Consider the following 20,835-nt stretch of genomic DNA (forward strand, 5'->3'; position numbering starts at 1 on the left):
GCGATCTAAAAGCAGAGTTAGAAAGGTCTGAACTTAACACATTGATAAAAAAAGATTGGAATTAACCTTTTTTTAAGCAAACGGCCTTACTTTTATTAAAAGTAATGATTTGGAGTTTTGTTTCCACAGTGAGGAGCCGAGCGTGCTTTTTGGACACAGATCAGCTGGCTGGCAGACAGTAACAACGGTCTGTTCCCTGCTGCCATGCCACAACTAGCCACCCCCATCAGCTAAAAAAGACTCCAAATAAATTGAAAAAAAATAAAGGCAAAAACTCTGAAGCAGTTTTAGGGGGGTTTTTTTGTTTTTGTTTTTTTTTAAGGCAGATGATGTCTTGTGGACTGCAACTCCCATCACCCTCAGCCATGTAATGGTAGTCCACAAAAGTGGGTCCACTAGAAGAGTAAAAGGCTACCACAATTGTGAAAATGTGTCTTTTGGTACTAAAGTGGGTTTCTTTAGTATACTATGTCATTTAACGCATTGTGTTATTTCCATAATCTGGAGAGGCACAAAATGTCATGTTAGGAAACGTATAAATGTAGGCTCTTTTGATAAATGTCAATCGTTAAGTGTCATATCTCCATTATTTTGTTTTATTTTTAATAGCGTTTAAGATTTCATATATAACACCGATGCTAAAAAAAAACATGGAACACAGTATACAATACAGGAGTGAATAATCTGGATTCTCTGAAAGGTGGCAAGAAAATCAGATGTCATTATAATAAGTGACAATATGATTAAGTTTACTTTTTTTTTAGACATTTATTCAAACAACTCAATTCCTCTATAACTACACAAGATGCTGTATCAATTATAAATTATTTAAAACATTGTTTATTCTCCTAAATTAAATAACCCTGTGGACTCACACCCAATCTGGAATTTGATGTCTTTTGGGTGGATAGGGTGTCTGAAGTGTTGGGTATCGGCCAGGCACATGGTACCATGCAGATTTGTGGGTTAATATGTGCTCTTTTGACCTTGAGACAGGGCTACTAAATGTATCCAATGCTGTAATGGAGCTTAGAGGACCAGATATTACCGTCTGACACACAGTCGTAGGGTGTGACACAGGGGCGCTTTTTGCACGAGAAGGTAATGGACCAAGCCTTTTTCCTTTGAATGCTGTTATTGGAGATACTGGGGCAAGTTTGACACATCCGTCCTCTCCTGAGTTACTGTCGCCTTGATTGGACAAAACCTGGGTACCCAGCAGTTTCCTCTTTTCCAAGACAGTTGTCGGTGCTGTCTTTGCTCGCCATTTACTGTGCGTTAATATCTCATTTGAGCTCCTTTGAGTGGAAGAATTTAGGGCTTCTGGGTTTGTTCTGTGAAATTCCATATCATGAAGGTATGTAGGTGGTGAAATGTTTGATCGTCTTCCATCGTCCAGAGTATATATATTTTCCATAACACAGGGTGATCTTTCAAATTTAAACTGTCCTTTGCCACATCTTACAACGTATTTCACCTTCTTAAGACAGCTAAACACAACAATGAAACATCAATCAACAAGTGCATTTTATTTATTCCTAAATACACAACATTTGAAATCCTTACAAAGATTCTTTTTTAAAAACCCACACCGAGGTGCATGCAAGTCGCTGTTCCTGTGTAGCAGCAATCAATGCAATCATCCAGCTGGCCTCCAAAACACTTGCCATAGATTCAGCCTGGCAATTGATGTTATCGTTTTCTAAAATACCCAGTGATGTTTCCTAATCTCCCGCCTCCAACCAAAATGTACCGTATTTGCTCGATTATAAGACGAGGTTTTTTTCAGAGCAAATGCTCTGAAAAATACCCCTCGTCTTCTAATCGGGGTCGTCTTCTAATCAGACCTCAAATAGAGTCTGATTAGGAGACTAAGATCCAGATCCCCCGCACCGCTGCAGGGGACCTGGATCCTCCTGTCTCACCCCCCCCCCCATCATACACACACTTACCGGTGCTTCCTGCTGTATTGCCGGGGCAGCGGGTTGACGTCTACGCGATCCGCGTAGACAACGTCCGCTGCAGCCGGAAGGAGGTGTGGCTAGCAGCGGGGGTTGTCTGCGTCCGTCGCGCAAACCTTCCCCGACTGTCAGAGATCAGAGTTCCCCGCACCGGTGCGGGGAACTCTGATCTCTGACAGCCGGGGAAAGTATACGCGACGGACGCAGACAAACCCCCGCTGCCAACTCCACCTCCTTCCGGCTGCAGCAGAAGGCGACGTCAACCCGCTGCCCCGGCTGGAAGCACCGGTAAGAGAGGGCTGAGAGGGGAGGGGAGGGGAGAGTGTGTGTGTGTGTGTTAAATGGGGGCATAGGGCATTTCTGGAGTGGCGTTAAGGGGGCATTTAATAGAGCACTCTGCCTCCTGAAATGCCTTATACACCTATATGCCACTCTGCCCCATAATATGCATTTTAACCCCCTAAATGCCAGAGTGGCATATAGGGGTATAAGGCATTTCTGGAGGCAGAGTGCTCTATACAATGCCTTTTAACTCCCTTAATGCCACTCTGCCTCCTGAAATGCCTTATACCTCCCTATATGCCACTCTGCCCCATAATATGCATTTTAACCCCCTAAATGCCAGAATGGGATATAGGGGTATAAGGCATTTCTGGAGGCAGAGTGGCACATAGGGGGTCAAAAGGCATACCATGGGGCACAGTGGCATATAGAGGGTTAAAAGGCATATCATGGGCCACAGTGCCATATTGGAGTGGCAAGCCTGGGGGCAGATGTGCGTAACTGGGGGACAGGTTGGAAAATACAAGAAATAAAAACAAAAAAAATATTTTTCTCAATCATAGCTTTTATTAAAAAAAATAGTTTACATGAATTAACATTTACTGGTAAAACTTTTTTCCTTTAGGGTCGTCTTATATTCAGGCTTTTTCTTTTTTTCCTAAGTTAATATTCAGATTTTGGGGGGTCGTCTTATAATCAGGGTCGTCTTATAATCGAGCAAATACGGTAATTCAGGACGTTTTCTGTTTTGCCATTTGTTTAAATTAGCCATAATTAAGCAATGCCCCTCATTTCTTATAGTATCATGGTGTGCATAGAGCTACACCATTTATCTTTGTTGCTTGAAAGGGATGGAATTCTTCTTTTTTTATTTTTAAAGGGACATTAAAAGGTGTATCTTGGGCTAACGTAAGCACGCTTTTTTAGCCTGGCAGAGTAAGGAAATTCAAATTTCCTTTCCTTTTACACTAAATCTACACTTTGTAGGTGGCACTAACTTACCACTGAACTTCAAGACTCAAAGGATGATCAAGGCCTAAGATCCTTGTTCTCAGGTCGAGGGACCTTTGCAGAATTCCAATAGCCTCCTTACATCCTCTGAAATCCGCCTGACATAATAGGATTCCTGGCCAAAATATAATACAAACAAACAAAAAAAAAAAGACAAAATGCCCATTATACTAATCAAACTGTTATTCAGGACAAAACAATTATAACTGCAACGTTCTTTAGAAATGATTAACCTAAATCTAGCTGGATTTAATAAATGAATGGCTTGCTTAAGATATATTTCCTACTGATAATGATTACATAGTAAACTAGGGTTATTATACATAATTCCCTAAGAACATTTTGCCTTTAAGTCTCTTAGAACAATGTGTTCCTTTGCAGACATTTCAAGAAGCTAGATTCTTGCTTTAATATAGTTTCTCCAGAAAGCAAATTTTAATTAAGCTTGCCCACGAATTCACACGCATTGCTACATTTTTATGGTCCTTACGCAACTCGCATTACCATTATTACCTGATTTAAATAATGTAGTGCTCAGGCTTAGTTTGAGATTGTCTTTGATTTCCACCGATTGTGACAATTCTTCAGCAGATTCTTTTATACTTATCACTTCTTTGTAGATTTCGAGTGCTTGTAATCTGTGGGAACTGAGAACATGACCGTTTGATTTTAGAATTTAGAAAGCAAAATCTTTTTATGTTTAATCATCTGAGCAAGACAATCAGTCTATATGTTATGTGTTGTTACAGTATTCAGCTGTTTTAATAATACATCGAGCTCATTATTCAAGAGGTAGTGAGAGTGAATAAAAGCTTCATTCAGTCACAGTACCGGCCTGGAACACCAAAACTGACTACTTACGGCAAGCAGCCTATTATAAAACAAATTGGAAATTAAAAGATGCCAACAACCAATATAAGTAACTATGCCAGGAGTATTCTGATTATTAAAACCTCTAAAAGACATATAAATCATTTTCTATGCTATATTGAAAGGAAATACCTGGACATCTATCTATTATGCAACAGCAAGCTTAACATGACAGTGGAGGTCAACCCTAACCTCCAATGGAGGAGCCCCAAGAGATATGGTCTAAGGAGGACCTCAAGAAACCCAGTGTATATATTCGGCTATAACCAAGAACGGGGTATAGTTTCGGGCAGACTTAAAGAGCCCAGAGATAACTCCCTGCATGGTCTAATACATAGTAGAAAAAGACAACCATGCCTGCAATATCAAACTTGCACAAAACATCTTCCTTCAAAACTGTGCTTCACAAATAAACTGGTGGCAAGTCGGTAAGAGGCAGTTCCGCCAAGCCAAGGGTCCCGGCATCAAACACAGCCAGATCCCTTCTAGATGTCTGGAGGTCCACAAACTCTGCTACATTTGCTCTGCAGAAGCTGCCAATAAGCTTAACGTATTGATCTGTATTGGAAGACACTATGAGACGGCTGAAATTTGAAATGGGTGTGAGACAAGAAAAATGGTGTTAGAAAATGTCAATGAGGAATATGGAGAAAGTGTAAAAGGATGTAAGGGAGGGACATAAAGAGTGGGAGATGAGAAAGTGTCAGTTGAGGAGCAGGAAAAGTAATAAATGGTTGGGAAGAAGAGAAGAAAGGGGTTAATGTAGGGGAGAGAGGGGCACGAGCCGTATGTCTGGAGAAAGGAAAATACATTGAGGTACAGAAAGAGAGTAAAACGTTTCTTGAGAGACAGCGGAGGAGAGAAAGGTTTTCTTTTCTTACAGCCCTTTGTAAACACATCTTAAAATATTATTATAAAACCTGTTTTTTCACAATTATGAGAACAGCCACTGTAATGGCACTATAAGAAGAACAAGAAAACTTCAGAGCTGTTCAATATATTACTGTAATTGCTCTATTAAAGCAACTCTTGCTGTGAAAAGGCAATAATAATAATTTGCTATAACTTGGTATGGTATTAAGATAGGCCGTTGAGTACAATATAGTAGCGTGCAAATTGTGGGCACTATATAAATAAAATGATAATAATTTGAGGACAATAAACAAAATGGGCCGGGACAGTTCTACAAAAGTATTACAAAATTGTGGCTAGAATCCTTGCACAGAAACTGGTAAAAGGGAACAAAAGTAAGAAACGGGTCAAGGGAACAAGCAGAGACAGTAGCTGAGATAAGCAAATAGAATGTGTGACCCAACTAGAATTTTTTTCCATTTTTACTCTTTCAAACATTTTGAAAATTCTGCTGATTCCTCTACAAGTAAAATGTCGGCCCAAATGTGGACATCCCTCATTGTACCTAGAAAGCTAAACACTACACATAGATGATAAGGCACCGAAGGCTGAGCTTGCGATTTTTCTGGTTCTGGGCTGCCCTAGGGGATGGAGAAGTCTGATATACTGATGAAGTGTTTTCCATCATAATGAAACGTCTAAGATGCCCCAGAGCGGGGATTCATCGTTGGACAAACAATCAAGCATTTGCTGTTCTCAGTTGTGTTCGTCTGATACTTGTCTGTGTGAAAGTAACATGCTATGGTTGCAGCAGCTTAATGCGAAGCCTGTCGGTGGTGTGGAAATTTCCATAGGAATACACCCAGAGATAAACAGCATTCTAGTAATTGTATACTTACAAAGGTAAAATATAGCAGCAGCTGCCACCCTGCAAAGTGATAATTATGTTAATCCCTTAGGACAAGGTCTATCAAACACATGGAAGTCAAACTTCATCACTGATAATACTGGCAAAGAGCTCCCTTGAAAATGGCCCATTTATAAACCTTCTTCACGTGAAGTATGGTGGAACACCAGGATATGTTGTAATATCCAATGGTCTGCACAAAGACGTTGTCCCTTTAATCAAGCCTCGAGAGGCAACCTTCATAAACACAACACAACCTGTAGTTGTGCCATTTAATACAGAAGATCAGCATTACATGAATCAGTCATGAGTTGATAAAACATTATAAAGGAGGAAGAAAAAAAAAAAGCTGGTTTGGTATCAGTGATAAATGCTATCCGGGTATGGAGTGGATGTTATTAAGCAGCACTAGCTCCTACGAGATGGGGAGTATGAGCTGTGTGATTAGCAAGAACAAAATGGTCATGTCTTCGTGTTCCTCATACAGAACAAGTACTGCAGAAAAGCAATGTGATATTTGGGCTCTGATTCCCTCTGCACGCCATTGCTCCGAGAAACAGAATTATTGCTGCTATTCCTACATAATCTGCATTCGTATTACCCATCCCTACAGCATGCATATCATCCACACTTGCTCAATTACCATCTTAAAATAGAGGACATGACCTGGCGTTACATTCTGTACATGCTGAACCATACATATAAACAGTCCCAGGCTTTAGTATACAATGCAGCATATAACTCTCTCCTCACCAGTTAACGGTATTTTACAAAGTGGTAGAGGGAATCCATTTTAGTCCAGTGTTAAAAAGGAATACTACTAGTAGTTACATACGTTTAGTTAAAACGCTCAGCCCCGCTACACCAGAAGACTCCTTTGGAATACTTACTATGTGTCATTTCTCGGATGGCTTTTTAAATCTGCTAGACATTCCTGCACTTCACCTGTTAGAATGTGCCTCTTTCCATGCAGATTGCATCTGATATTGTAGCTTTCACACAGATGTTTTTCCGACTCAGAGAAGTTCCCTACTGAAAACCTGAAATGAGAGAAAACAGATTTTCTTTTGGTCATTCAGGACCTCAAATATTACTGAGATAACCACAAGCGTTGGTTGTTGCTGGCGTGGGAGGATGAAGGTTATTGTAGTATATGCTCTTCACCCACAAGTCCCAAGCACCATATTCAGAATACACAATCAACGCAGTCATTTAAATTTCGCCATGCCATACACAGCACAAAAATGGTGTTCAACACTTTGATTTTAAAATGTGTCACGTATAAAACATAAGTCATCCACAGTCACTTAGTGTGACATTATATCAAAGTAGCTACTATTACACAACATATGCGGTGATCACATATCCATATAACCAGTTGCTGTATTGGGATTCCGCCTCAGCAGCTGGAACCAGAAATGATTGAAGTCTTGGTCTACTAGCGAAAGGATTTCTGAAGCTTGCCCTATTAGAAGATATTCCAGTACTTTAGCTCTAACACTACCTGTTCATAGGGCATTCGGCAGTGTTTTAACCCCTTTTTGTTGTCAGTGAATTGATTTCTCATTTAGCAAGTAAAGAGTTAAATCCTTTGCTGTGAAATTGATTGATTTTGTGTTATTTTTTTCACCCGCTAAAGCGAGGCAGTACCCATTGTCCATTTGAATAATTACAGAACCTTCAGTGCTGGGTGAGGTCTATTATTCCTGTTATTCATGGCTTTTTTTTAAGCTTATTATAGTTTGTTTCCAAGGCGCTAGTGACGTGACATCTCTTGGTGGCATAATGGTTGACAGTCACAAAAAAAGAGAGATAAGTAGTATTAATCATGCAAAATTGCTTTTATTGCAGGGATCAGAGAAGCAAACTGAAAATTCTGTTTCAGTGAGACCAATCCCTTTCAGAAAAACTACCTTTCACTGTTGCAGCTGCCCGCTAACAGATATCATCCGTGCGTATGCACACATATTTACCCTATCCCCATATTTTCACCCCATAGCTGCTGGGTCCACATAGAAACACTCTACAGAGCACAGGGCAAAACACGGAACAGACCCGTCACAATAGTTTGAGTTGATATGCTCCTTTTATAGACCTCCATAGCTAATTTTGATTATCATATGTGTTGTATGGAAATTTCACATGAAAACAGGCATCTATTTCAAATTAACACAGAAAACCTACTTGTAGAGACCTTGGCAGAGTTGCAGTACCGCTTGCTCATAAGGATCAGGAGAAAACAGTTGGAAATGGCTGATGGCATCTTCAAGAGCTTGCCGGATTTGCCCTGAGAACTGTATGGCATTTGAAAGAGCTAAATGACACTTCAACCTACCTGTTGATAAATACATGAGCTGCATGAGTTAATTTTTTAAAATTTATTTTATTCCAATAAGAACTTTGATTTGTTGGCCATTAAATAAGGACCATCTGGTGATAGCTTTGTACTACTCCTAGCCACTGAGTAAGAACAGGCTGTGCAGAAGGGTCAGATATAGACTGCTATAATAAAATCTACATTTCAAGTCACTACTGATTATTCTATTGTATCACAGTAAAAAAATGAACTATATAACAAGCACTCATGTCTGAGATTGGATAGCGTTTACACAATTAAATATATTAGGGCGTAATTTAAGTTAATGCACACAAGACAAGCCAACAGTTTTAATTCAGTTACTTCTTTATTATGTGTAAGTAGGAGAATGAATAACCTACCTTCATTGGTGGGGCGTATGCATATGACTGAAGTGGGATGACAGAAATTGTTGGCAGATTTATGTGCAGCCAATAGAAGATGTGATCTGTGCCCTATATAGATCCCATTTGCTGCTTACGGTGTTTAAATTTAGAACTCTGACACACAGATCTATGATGTGGGATATATAACCCTACCGACTGCCTCCGGGTTATGATAGATCACACAAATGTCACTGGCTTACACGTGGCTGTCGGTTCAGGAAACTGCCCAGTGCGGTTTCCTCTATTCCTGTTGTGTGTTTATTAGGGTTCTCTGCATTTTGCTTAATTCTTAATATTATTTATTGTTAAATATAGGGCCATCATATTCCACAGTCTGTACAACGGGTGAACAGGACATAACAAGTAGTTTGTAACATAACAATTTGACTTACAGAAACAGGAGGTAGGGAGGACAGTGCGCACACAATCGTAAAATCTAGGATGCCTTAAAAGTAAAGTGTACAGTGGCCATGGGAGGTGACCATAGATCCAAATACTAGAGATACTCTACTTACTTACTGGCCTGTGGGGTTTAAATAAGTCTTTGTATACATTATGCATTAAACAAATATTTAACAGATAATATCTATGCAAAAGCCCTGGTCCATAGTAGCCATGAAATGTTCATGTCAACAAAGCAAGGGCTTTGTTCATGGGGAGTTGTTTCCCTCAGAAAGGCAGGGAAAGGGAATTCTTGTGGTATTTACACCTAGGGATACCTTGGATGTAAAGCCACCTTGAAGTTATCCCTTTGATCTCCTCTTCTTTAATGTTATTATGACCAGAACGTATTAGTTGCATTAGATGCATATGATATTGAATACCTTGCAGTTTTAGTAGCTGCTCATTATTTTCTAAGTCCTCCGGAGTGAAACCTTGAAATGCCTGCAAAGCCTTCTGATAGTACATAGATGCTTTTAGCCATGATCCACTGTCTCGATATAGGTCTGCAATAGACTTCTGTGTCCGCATGAGAACCTCTGTACTTTTCTTATCCAATGTACACTAAAGAAATGTGATAATACATAGGAAAACCAATTCTGAGCATTTTACTGAAAACATGGTAAACGCAAACCCAAGAATATTTACAGGGCGTAACCTAGTCTTAAAGATAACCACACCACAGTGTTTTCTCTTATTCTGATTATAGCACTATAATATATATCAATGCTTTAATGCTGTCTGTGCAGACACAGGTTACATGCTCTACTTAATGATGTTTTTGTGTGTTTCACTGCCGGAACTGTAATATTTTAATCTGGCAGATTCCTGTGGGACATAATTATTCAATTACATGTTCTTCTGATGTAACTGTTACATGATGCTGATGTCACTGTTTCATTATGCATATTGGCAGGTGGCAAAGAAGCATGTTATTTGACAAACTTACAATCAAAATGTTTTTGCGGACACATTCCACAGTTTAACTTACTTTTTCCAGTTGACTTTCAAGAAATGACAGTATTTCCTCTGCTTGATTAGTCTTTCCAATATCCTTAAGGCACTGGGCAGCAAAGCAGATGGCACTACCATATTTCGCCATCTCACTAATATCTTCATTCATAGCTGCCGGAAAATGGGGTTGGGGGAAAAAAAAATAGGTTAACATAAGCAATAGAAATAAATAAAGATTTGCTAAATTCATTTAAATATATGTGTTAAATATGTTATAAATGTTTTGTTTAAGGTGTGTGGCCTGAGAAATGCTCTGAATTCAAGATGCAGTATTCATTACATAGGAAATAACAGATAAATTCTATGAAACATCACTACACACGCATAATGATATGTATGGTATGTAAAGAACCTGTGTCTATTATATCCCTGTTTTCCTTTTACTTGAGGCATTCATTAAGGTGTACATTAAGAGTGCCTCTGCTCGGCAAGATGCATTTTTTGTAAGCGTTACCATTTCTTGTCAAAGTTGGAGCCTTGCGACAAGTTACACCTGTCAGAGCCGCCTCAACTTTTTAGTTCACTTGCAACATAATGCCATCTGCTGGATTTTCACTTCTACTGCACTTCTCTTATAAAGTTTTGGAGGTTACTTGGCATTATTTTACCTGACAGTTACTAGACCACATTGTCTAAAGCCATATAAAGTTTTAAACATAACTGATTCTTTGACTAAGGACCTATGGGTGCAGATTACTAGAAACTGATTCAATATGCGCCTCTTAGAAATTAGTCTAGTGTAATGTTAGTGATATTTTGGCACATGCTGAAAACTAATAATAATGGTCATTCCCAGACACTAACATAAATATATGGTATATCTTCATTTTATTATATAGTGACCCTTTCTGAGATGTGCGTGGGGCATAGGGACCGGTACAAAGCAACAGCAGAAGAACTGACAATCAATAGATTGGAAAATGGGGTAGGGAACTGCTGGGTAGTTAAAGCTAGGCCTTAGCATGCATTTACGGATGGTGTAGGATGTTGCACCATGGGAAAGTCATGGTCTCATTCTTAGGACCCATGTCTGGATTGCAAGAATAAAATATAGAATATGGAATAGAATAGAATATGGGATAGAAGTGCGCTAATGAAACAGAAAAGCTAGATCTGTGCAACTAGAGGCATGTAAAGTACGGCATCACATGCTAGACCTACAGACTAACCCATGGATCCACCATCCTTATATACAATAGTACTTGAAGGTGAGGAAGGTAGTGAATATACATAAGCTGGTGTGGGACTAATCTCAAGTAACTCCAGTGATGATGGTCAGCAATCAGAGGAATTGCTTTGTTCCCGTTTTAATGCCACCTTGTATTACCACAAACTTCTTTGGAAGATAGTTCAGCTACAATCAATTTCTAGAGTTGGTCCAACTTTCCAACAATATGCTCTGGGTTCAACTTAATGGTTTTCTACTTTTAACCAGGGCCGAGTTTACGTTTAATAAAGCAGCCTATATCATCCTAGAAACCACTCTAAGCTCTAATCGTTCATGGAAATATCTTACATGTGAAAACGCATTGATATGTCTAGCTAAAGCCTGAAAAGTCCATTTCAATGTAATCCTCGTGTCATATCAAGACAAAAAACATAGCATAGCATCATATATTCAGTCCTCTGAATTACAGTCATTAATCCTCACCTTTATCCCAATCCCTAGAGAAAACAGCAATTAACAACCACTAACCGATTTTACGACCGAATGATTCACAACACAAAACATCACCTCTTCTGCTGTCCATCATCTTTTCCCATTCCACAGCTGGGTCATTTCCAGATGCAAGGAGAAACTTCCAGCAACGAATAAGGTCCATCTTCATCTCGTAACCAAGCCTTGTGCTTCTGTACACTAAATCTAAAGTTCTGTAATGGAATGATCAACTGGGTTTGGTCTTATGTGTCCTTAGAATTGGCACACTGTTCTAGCTATGAAATCTGTATGTGGTCAAAGATCTCACATGTAATAGAGCTGTGGCGTTATATTTAAAAAATTATTGAAGTGCACATGTGATTTACAACAAGTTCTTGAAATCTAGGTTCTTCTTCTTGAAAACAGGTCCTTAGAAATATAAAATTTCATACCAGAACCACCGTTTTTTAACATAACCGTAGGAGAGGCAGGTAGAGGTCCCGGACCATGAGTAATTTATGGAGCAGAGACTTGCTTCAGCTAATGTACACTGAAGTGTTGTAGAAATTTCATGCATTTATTTGAAGAATAGAACTAAGGCAGTTCCTGTTAAAACCTCGAGTGAGCCCCAAAGTACCTCCTGAAAAGTATATATTAATTAAAAAAGTAGATTTTGGTATTTCTATCATTAAAGTATTACTATACATAATGTAAAGAAACATATGAATGAAAACAATAATATTGAATATGAAATAAAAGCTATAAGTTTCTATATTTACCCTCCACGGCTTCAAAACATATATAAATCATGTTGGGGTCCATTTACACAATGATGGAATACCTTGTGTTTGTAAGAAATCTATACATCTCACTTAGGTTGCCAATCATCTTTAGGTGCCAAGAAACTTCTTCAAAAACCCGTCTTGATAAATCCATCTGCTGGAAGTACTTAATAAGAAGTTGGTGATAATGTTTTCTCTTATTGTTCATGGTATTCTGGAAAGAATTACCCAGGCTATAGCTAGCTGGCATAGTTAAACCTATAAAAAGACATGATATTAAAATACACATCCTTTGTAACATAAGTATAAATTGTGGTACTGTAACTTTTAAGATGTAGGCGTAGGATAATGTTTTAAACATGCATGGGGTTGGCATTCAGCTACTTTGAACATATGACAAGACTAATGACCGACCCAATGGGACCAAAGGTTCTAATCTGCCGTCAAAACTCTGCGTAGGACAACTAGACAGCACAACTTTCCATTAACCCCTTCATGACAAAGCCCGTACATGTACGGGCTCAAAATGCATTGTTTTCAGTGGGTTTTGGGACCGCCTAGGGGTTAACAGGTTACGGAGTATTTTGGACAGATCTTGCTGACATGAACAGTGAGTATAACTTAACCCCCTTTAGGATTTTTTTGTTTCTGTATTATTATTGTTTTATATAACGCCATCGTAGTCAGCAGCACTGTACAATGGATGCATAGATTTATATGAAAAAACAAAGGCAACGTTTGTTCATGGTTCTTACCAAGAAATAAGTGATCAACAGCATAACGACAAGATTGATGACAGAAGTGCAGCAATCCATCAGGTTTCTCCTCGATCCATTTAGAAGCTGCTGAGCGAAAGGCAGCCCAGTGTATTGAAGTGACTTCAAAATGATCTTGGTATCCCATGTTTTTCAAAAGCTGAAGGATATCGTCATCACCCAGACCACACCGTGAGATACTCAGCAAACACAAGACATCTACCACCCAACCTTTCATTTCTGCCAGTGCTGCAAGATGTAGAGAAAGGTCTGTCATTAAAATACCTTTACATTAGCTGGTATTATTGTGTTAATTATGGCCTAATTTTATATACAATATTCATGATTACAACATATTTCTTGTTATACCGTCACTAAAAGTCATTTAACAACCATATGTAAAATACTATCTAGGAACGCGTGCCCAGCAGCACATGTGATTTGCTATATGGTTTTTGACATACTTCCCCTACTTAAAACTGTTGTAAACAGCTGATCATATGTGATTATTTTCATCATAGACCTGAAAAGTTTTGTGAAAAGGATCTTAAATCCCAAATCAGAATCCATGCATACTTGCCACAGAGAACTACTTAGGAAAAGCTAGTCAAGCTGAACTCATTGTACCTTTAGTTAATGAATGGCCAATGTGGGAATTTACCAGAAAAATCTCTCTTTTTCTCTTACTAGATTATTGTGGGTTTGCAAGCATCATTGTTCACGACTCGGTAACACTTCTGCCTGCCTATAGCTTCACGTTGATAATCAACTCGAGCATGTGAGACTTTGCTTGCCTTTAATTATTTCCCACATATTGGAAAACTGAACATTTCTCAATTCATTTCATGTCTGCTCTAGTCCTTTTACTTTTCTTGTTGGATTCTCTGGGCTCCTGAAGACACTCTAAGTAATATCAATGTAAGTTACCTGTATTCGCTAAAATGTGATTAGCTTTTTTCTTCTTTTTGGATTTTTCATATGTCCAGCTGTAGTCTTTGACCCACCGCTGTATCAGAAAAGACCACATCTGTTCTGTGGTGAGAGCATCGAGGTAATCATCAGCCGAACTGGATTCAAACATGTATTGCGGGTACAGGCAAAGCTCACTTGCCAGGACTGCAAGTTGGAGAGGAGTTATTTTTCCTTTCTTGTTAACAATGCTTTCCAGCTGATCCGGGGCAATTTGTTTATCCGATATCGCTAACTGCTTCTTAATGATCTCTAGTCCAACGTCACCGCTCAGTGCCTCCAGCTCAATCATCTGCACATCTATACGTTCCTTCATATATTTGTAGGACAGGTGGGATTTGTTGGTAGTCATAATGATTTTGCAATGTCGAGGAAGGTTAACTGGTAGCCATGTGAAACCTTTTGCCTATTTATGAAAAAGACAGGGCCTGAGCTTCCACCTTGTCCTGAAAAGCCATGTTCACCATATACAATATCAACAAGAACCCTGGTAGCCATAATATTTAGCATTCATACGTTTAAAACGCTACAGAGAACAAAGTGGAAATATTATGTCTACTTCATCAAGGCATGATCAGCTTAATGACACATTTCAAAGGTTAAAATACTGGTTGGAGAGCTTATAGTATCAGACATATTTCGTACTGGTAGTTTATTAAAATAGTATTTTTATCTGTTTGCATGGTGTATGCATATTAAAAATGATCAAAAAAGCATTACAAAGGGTCCTGTGTCTGGAGGCTGCGCACACTTGTTCTGGTGCACAGTACTTTACATTTCAGCGATAATAGGTACTAATAAAAATAGAAATAATGGTTAGTAATAGTAATGCATACTAACAGTGACAACTGAAATGTAGAAACCATCAAACTAAGGTACACTGCGTTTCTGCGTTACATTTTGTGAAAGTTTTTTACTTGCTCTGCCGCTAACCCACGAATTCCAGAAAGTTCATCGATTCCATCCAAAAGTAGCACACATGGTTTCAGCGCAATGGATGCCAGAAAAGCCTCTACAACCAGCGGGAACTCAAACCCATCAGTCATATTCTCGCCAGAACAAGCATCTTGACTGTCAGTACCTAGAACACAAACAAATACATTGCAAACTGCATTATTGCCAGGCAACAAAGTATGTTAAAATGCATTCTTTGTGGGTTAGACTGCATAGGACACTAAAATACTCCTCTTTAATGCAGTTACATACCCAGTATCTTGCCAGCATGTTCCCTGCCACAGTTCCTTACACTACAGAATATTGTTGATGTTAATGGTGTTAATGCTCTATGAATGTTTTAGATCATACCCTCCAGCATAAACGTTTCGATATACTTACCAAAGTATTCACCCTGAAGCTGTGTAATGCAATGCCGCATAAAAGAGATGATGTCATTCCTCCTTCCATTACTTCCAGCAAAGTACGGGATTACTGTTATGTCCGGGTCATACTTCCTAACAAGCAGAGCCATTTAGCAACCAGAGTCGACTTTCCGCAGCCTCGAACGCCATGAAGCAAAAGAATGGACTTCTTCAGTTCTGCTGCTGATGGTGATCTGTCAGCAAGAAAAGCACATGTTACAAAGTTTTGCACGTTTTTGCTATAGTGCATTTCAATTATAGTGAGTTATTTAATATCAGTTGAAAATACTATTGATTGAAGTGACCAATTGCTACATATAATTACATAAAACAGGGCACCTATATTTTACAAGGGCAGGTTCTGGGTCTCATATGGATTCTATTAAAGCTGCTAATGACTACTGTTGAATTATTTGAAATGATGTGCCCACACATAAATGTTTTATTCTATACAGTGTGCAAAATTAGCATCTTGCTATTATTACATAATATGTATGCGTATAAGCAAATGCACAGTGACATGTTCCACAAGGCATTTGCATTAACATCTGTTAGGGTACAAAAAAATGGGCATTATGCAACTGGACTGTGCAGTGGTTGACCCGCAATACTGTTCCTGTCCCACCTTCCCCTAACTTATTCCACAAAAATGTCTAGTATTTGTCCAGTTTCATTTTGAAAAAGAGCCCCTGTAGCTTGTTGCCAAATTGGCCTTAAAGACAGGCCAATGTTATATTAAGACCTACATATCTAGCTTGCACTTTGGACAAATACTGACACTTTTACTCCAGGGAAAATGGGAAAAGTGGGGACAGTAAGATACCATTATAGGGACCCAGACTGGTTTGTTCTTCTGCCCTGATTGTTGTATGTGACATGTTTTTTGTATACATACATTATATATATATATATATATATATATATATATATATATATATACACGGTATATATATATACACACAACAAAATATTATTAGTATCATAACTGCAATAACAGCATTAACGGTCCATAAAAGAATCTTTAATTCATTAGTTATGCAATGGAAAAATCTGTTGCAGTCCGTGGTTGCCTATACAAATCTGCCACACGTCAACTAAGTAGAGCACCCCCGTATCCACCAATATTTGATGTGTCCTTAGGGGGCGTGGTTAGAGGCGGGGCTGGGACCTACCTCGCGTTACATTGAGGCAGAAGACTGAGACATGACATCATAGCTTGGTGCACAGCTTCAATGTGCTCCAAGGAGGCCATATAGGGGCTGTGAAGCTACATGCATTCCTCTAGTGACAACCACAAGGTCAAATTTGCATTAAATCTGGATTAACAATTTTTGCTTTTCCTATCATTCACGTAACAAATCCCTTCATCCTATCCTATCCTATGTCCTTTTTTTACAGGCTGCTTGAACCCTTCCTTGCCCATTGTCTAACAATCTAGTCTGTTCAGTAGGGTTCAATCCTAAAAATCAGCTGTTGAAGCATGTAAAAATAATAACGGTAAAAAATTTAGCAGGCATGGGAACCAATCATATTACAGGAACATTTATTCTTCGAAGTGGCATCCTGTACCTTGATGAAGCACTGTTGAAAAAGCGAACATCAGAGATACCCTCAGATGCGATCAAATAAGGAGACCGTTCCTTTCTCAGAGCACTGAAAGCAAACGTATCCAGAATTGTAAGCAGTTTTGTCAGTTGTTCATTGGACACAAAACCTTTACAAAGACCTTTGGCAAAAGCTTCATGGTAAGCTTGAGCAAGACTGTATTCATGACCTTTACAAAAAGAAACAAGAGTTAGTGATTTTTATCACAGGCGAAGACAAACAGCCACAATCAAAAATGGAAGGTACTATATGCCAGTATACACATTAGGAATTTCACTTACTTGCTCGTATATTTGCTTTAAATGAAAGATAAACTGTGCGGAGCAGTATGAAACTTTTATGTATGTTAATGGAAAATTACTGTCACAAAAGAAGAGAGTGTTGTATTGTGTAGTTCCTCCTAACATCAAAGTCTCAGTGATTCCAACAAACAGCCAGGCCTATTAACACTGAATTCCAGCAGAGAAACAGGGAATAACACCCCATTTCGAACATGTTTAGCACAGATGGATGTTGATGATCCTTTGTTTTTTTCCCAGTAAATCCAACCATGCCACCCAATTTGTTGGATTGCTACACACGTGTCCTGAACAAAATATTTATCTTCGATGTTGCCCTAGGCCTGACCCAGGGCAGCTCCCACCTCTGGGGCCACCATCCTTACTGCTGTGATATCCCAGCTCTTGGTCTATCGGGGAGATACAGTGCATGGGAACAGCGTGCTATACATGGGGCTTCAGTTAGGCAATGCCCTCCATAGCGTAAATGGGCCGGTTGGGTTGATCAGACAAATCCCTTATAACTAGCCCATTGGACAGGGGTGTATCAGGCAACCTGATCTCATTAGGCCAACCAAACATCATCTCACTAACTGGTCTGTGCAATAAGCAGGGTCGGCTCAGCCCTTCTCATAGAACAACATGCCAGGGTTGGCCTTAATGCACGATGAAGTCAGCGTGTTAAAACTGAACCACCTAGTGTAAATTCATGGGTTAATAAATAAAACCTTTTTTGCTCACTGTCCCTTGAATAAGTGGCACACGAGAATATAAAGAGACAAGCACGAAGTGCAGTAAAGTCATACCTTTTACAAGGTTCATAGCATTCTAGACCAAATGTGAATGGAAAATTAAAGTGACCAACAACTGAATTTTGTTAAAGACATATGTATTTTGAAATATATTCAAATATATTCACATATAACATCCCGAGGGTCCGTCCATCGCGGAAATCTGTTCAGATGTGTCATGTATCATTTTTGTCTCTCTAAAGCAGGGGTTCTCAAACTGCGGCCCTCCAGCTGCTGTAGGACTACATCTCCCATACTCCTCAGCCAGCCCCTTAGCTGAAGGAGCATTATGGGAGATGTAGTCCTGCAGCAGCTGGAGGGCCGCAGTTTGAGAACCCCTGCTCTAAAGAATATAACTCACCTAGGTTAGCAGGAACCGCACTGAGAGGATACACTTTTTCTATTACATCACACCAATCTTTAAGCACCAATTGCCCCAGTTCCTCTTTTGTTTTAAAGAACTTTACAGGTAAGCCTCTGTCCACAATTCTTGTTTTCAGTTCCCATATTTTTGTTTCTTCGTGCTCATTTGCAGCTGTGCATGTAGACATGGAGGCTTTCTTCTCATTCCCCTTGGCTTTTTGTAGTTCTTGGTCAATAAAATCATAATCTCTGAAGTAGAAGTAATGAAATTTTGTATCTTGTAAGAATACAGCTTGGATGATTTCCAACTCTGTCAAACTACAGTGACTGTGATCTTCTTCTAGAACCCAGCGGTAACCATTCTTTGCTGCCACAATGAGATTTTGCTCCACTCTTGATAACGATCTAAAATCTGGGACATCAGAAAAAACAGCTAGACGGCCATTTTCAGTCTCTGGAACATATTCCCCATAGGTATGGCCAAGCAGGCATATAAAGAAAGGTGATGAGCTGTTAATGTAATCAAGACGAAGTTTCAGCTGCATAGAAGACACTGAGTGAGACTGCTCGAGGACAGCAGACTTAACATCTGTGCTTTCTTCTAATGTCCACCTCAGGTCAATTGGTTTGAAGGACGCCCCTCGAGATACAGAGAAATTATTGAGCTGAGGGAATATATGATGTGCCAAATAGTTTCTTTCTTCTTGGAAATCTTTTACTGTTGAACATACATAAGGTCGAATGTGTGGCCTATGGGTAAAATAATAATAGCTGTCTTTTTGCTCCTCAATGATCACCTGCGTCATGATGAGAGTATGAGTCCTTCTAGAGTTGCAAGCTTAATTCTCCGGTATTCCAAACAAGGTTTATTGGTTCATTTCAAATTACCACGGTTAACACCATACATCCAAGCTGATTCCACTATATCTGCAACACAAATAAAACAAAATAAATATACCAACAATGCCTGAACCTTCTACTGGATTGTATAATGCTTGTTTTTCTAGATTTTACCAAAAATCCCAGGTTCCCTGAGGTGATCTGGTCTCCGAAATAATCACACTGATTACAACACACAACTCAAGCTATTGGTGGTTTAGATAAACACATTTACTTCTGCTGTGATATACTAATAATGCAAATCCTCTCTCTCCGCTAAAATTATAGAATACCCAGTGTGCATTCTGTAGGTCACCATAATATCCTCTTTGCACATACAAAGATAGGTTTTGTTGTATATGCAGACACATTTCTATAGTGAAACAACTTGTAGACTTTTTAAATAAGTATCTGAAAGTAACAGCTGCCAAGGCAATTAGGCCGACTCACAAGGGCAGGTTTATGAAGCAGTGAATCAACCACTCCGAATTCTGCATTATTTTTCATGGAGAATTCAGTCCATACCCAGTGAATACCAATAAAAAAACACCTATGTGTTTTCTTACTTTGTTTTGTGTACTTATTGGTCATTATTATTCTAGTAGCAAAGTCAGAAATCCACTAGGGGGCGCTCGTGTATCTCAACAAAACAAAAAACAAATAATAGTGTAGATGTAGAGATATATTTCACAGTCAATATGTCCCAAATTTTGCACTCACACTTAGTCTGAGTTGATCAGGGTAATATCTCAACCGTCCGCCTGGTGGATTACGGATGCGGCATATATAAAACAAAACACATAAACAAGCCAGTAGTGTAATATTGCTTAAAAGTGGAAACCGCAAGAATGAGGTTGCACTTACACTTTGGTAGAATGGTTTGTGCCCGTAGTATCAAGATGTTTCTCCTTTGTAATTGGATTCCAATGGCAGATAAAATTCTTACCAAATGAAGGTACTGCACACCGAAAATAAAGTAAAATAATATTTTATTATCTGATTTTATCAAGGTCTTCTCACCATATATAATTAGAGAAGATCTCTATATAAAAAATAGCAAAGGCTACTATGTAAAAGTGTTTTAAAAAACAAAAAACTGCAGTGTAGGAATTGCTTTAGAGAAATTCAAAAAGCTTTTAAAAAAGCTATTAAAAGAATGTCCAAAGTCCTGGTTAAAGAAAGAGTAGTCCTAGATTTCCAATTACAAAGGAGAAACATCTTGATACTACGGGCACAAACCATTCTACCAAAGTGTAAGTGCAACCTCATTCTTGTGGTTTCCACTTTTAAGCAATATTACACTACTGGCTTGTTTATGTGTTTTGTTTTATATATG

The 20,835-nt window shown here is 38.9% G+C and overlaps 1 protein-coding gene across 1 annotated transcript; it reads right to left on the reverse strand.

Annotated features, from left to right (window-relative positions):
* Window positions 1–871: 871 nt before the first annotated feature.
* On the reverse strand, window positions 872–19,426 carry LOC149299735 (tetratricopeptide repeat protein 41-like). Its single transcript, XM_089486029.1, has 15 exons — window positions 18,619–19,426; window positions 17,153–17,357; window positions 15,674–15,777; window positions 15,143–15,306; window positions 14,184–14,631; window positions 13,257–13,505; window positions 12,561–12,759; window positions 11,777–11,952; window positions 10,058–10,191; window positions 9,450–9,630; window positions 8,068–8,218; window positions 6,774–6,923; window positions 3,768–3,901; window positions 3,246–3,369; window positions 872–1,490 (listed from the first exon to the last, which is right to left on the reverse strand). The coding sequence occupies exons 1-15, from the start codon at window positions 19,424–19,426 to the stop codon at window positions 872–874; spliced, it is 3,846 nt and encodes a 1,281-aa protein (XP_089342155.1).
* Between the last annotated feature and the right edge of the window lie 1,409 nt (window positions 19,427–20,835).

This window comes from Sceloporus occidentalis, unplaced genomic scaffold, assembly GCF_023333645.1.
Source record: "Sceloporus occidentalis isolate IW3139 unplaced genomic scaffold, rSceOcc1.0.p SCAF_28, whole genome shotgun sequence".
Taxonomy (NCBI): domain Eukaryota; kingdom Metazoa; phylum Chordata; class Lepidosauria; order Squamata; family Phrynosomatidae; genus Sceloporus; species Sceloporus occidentalis.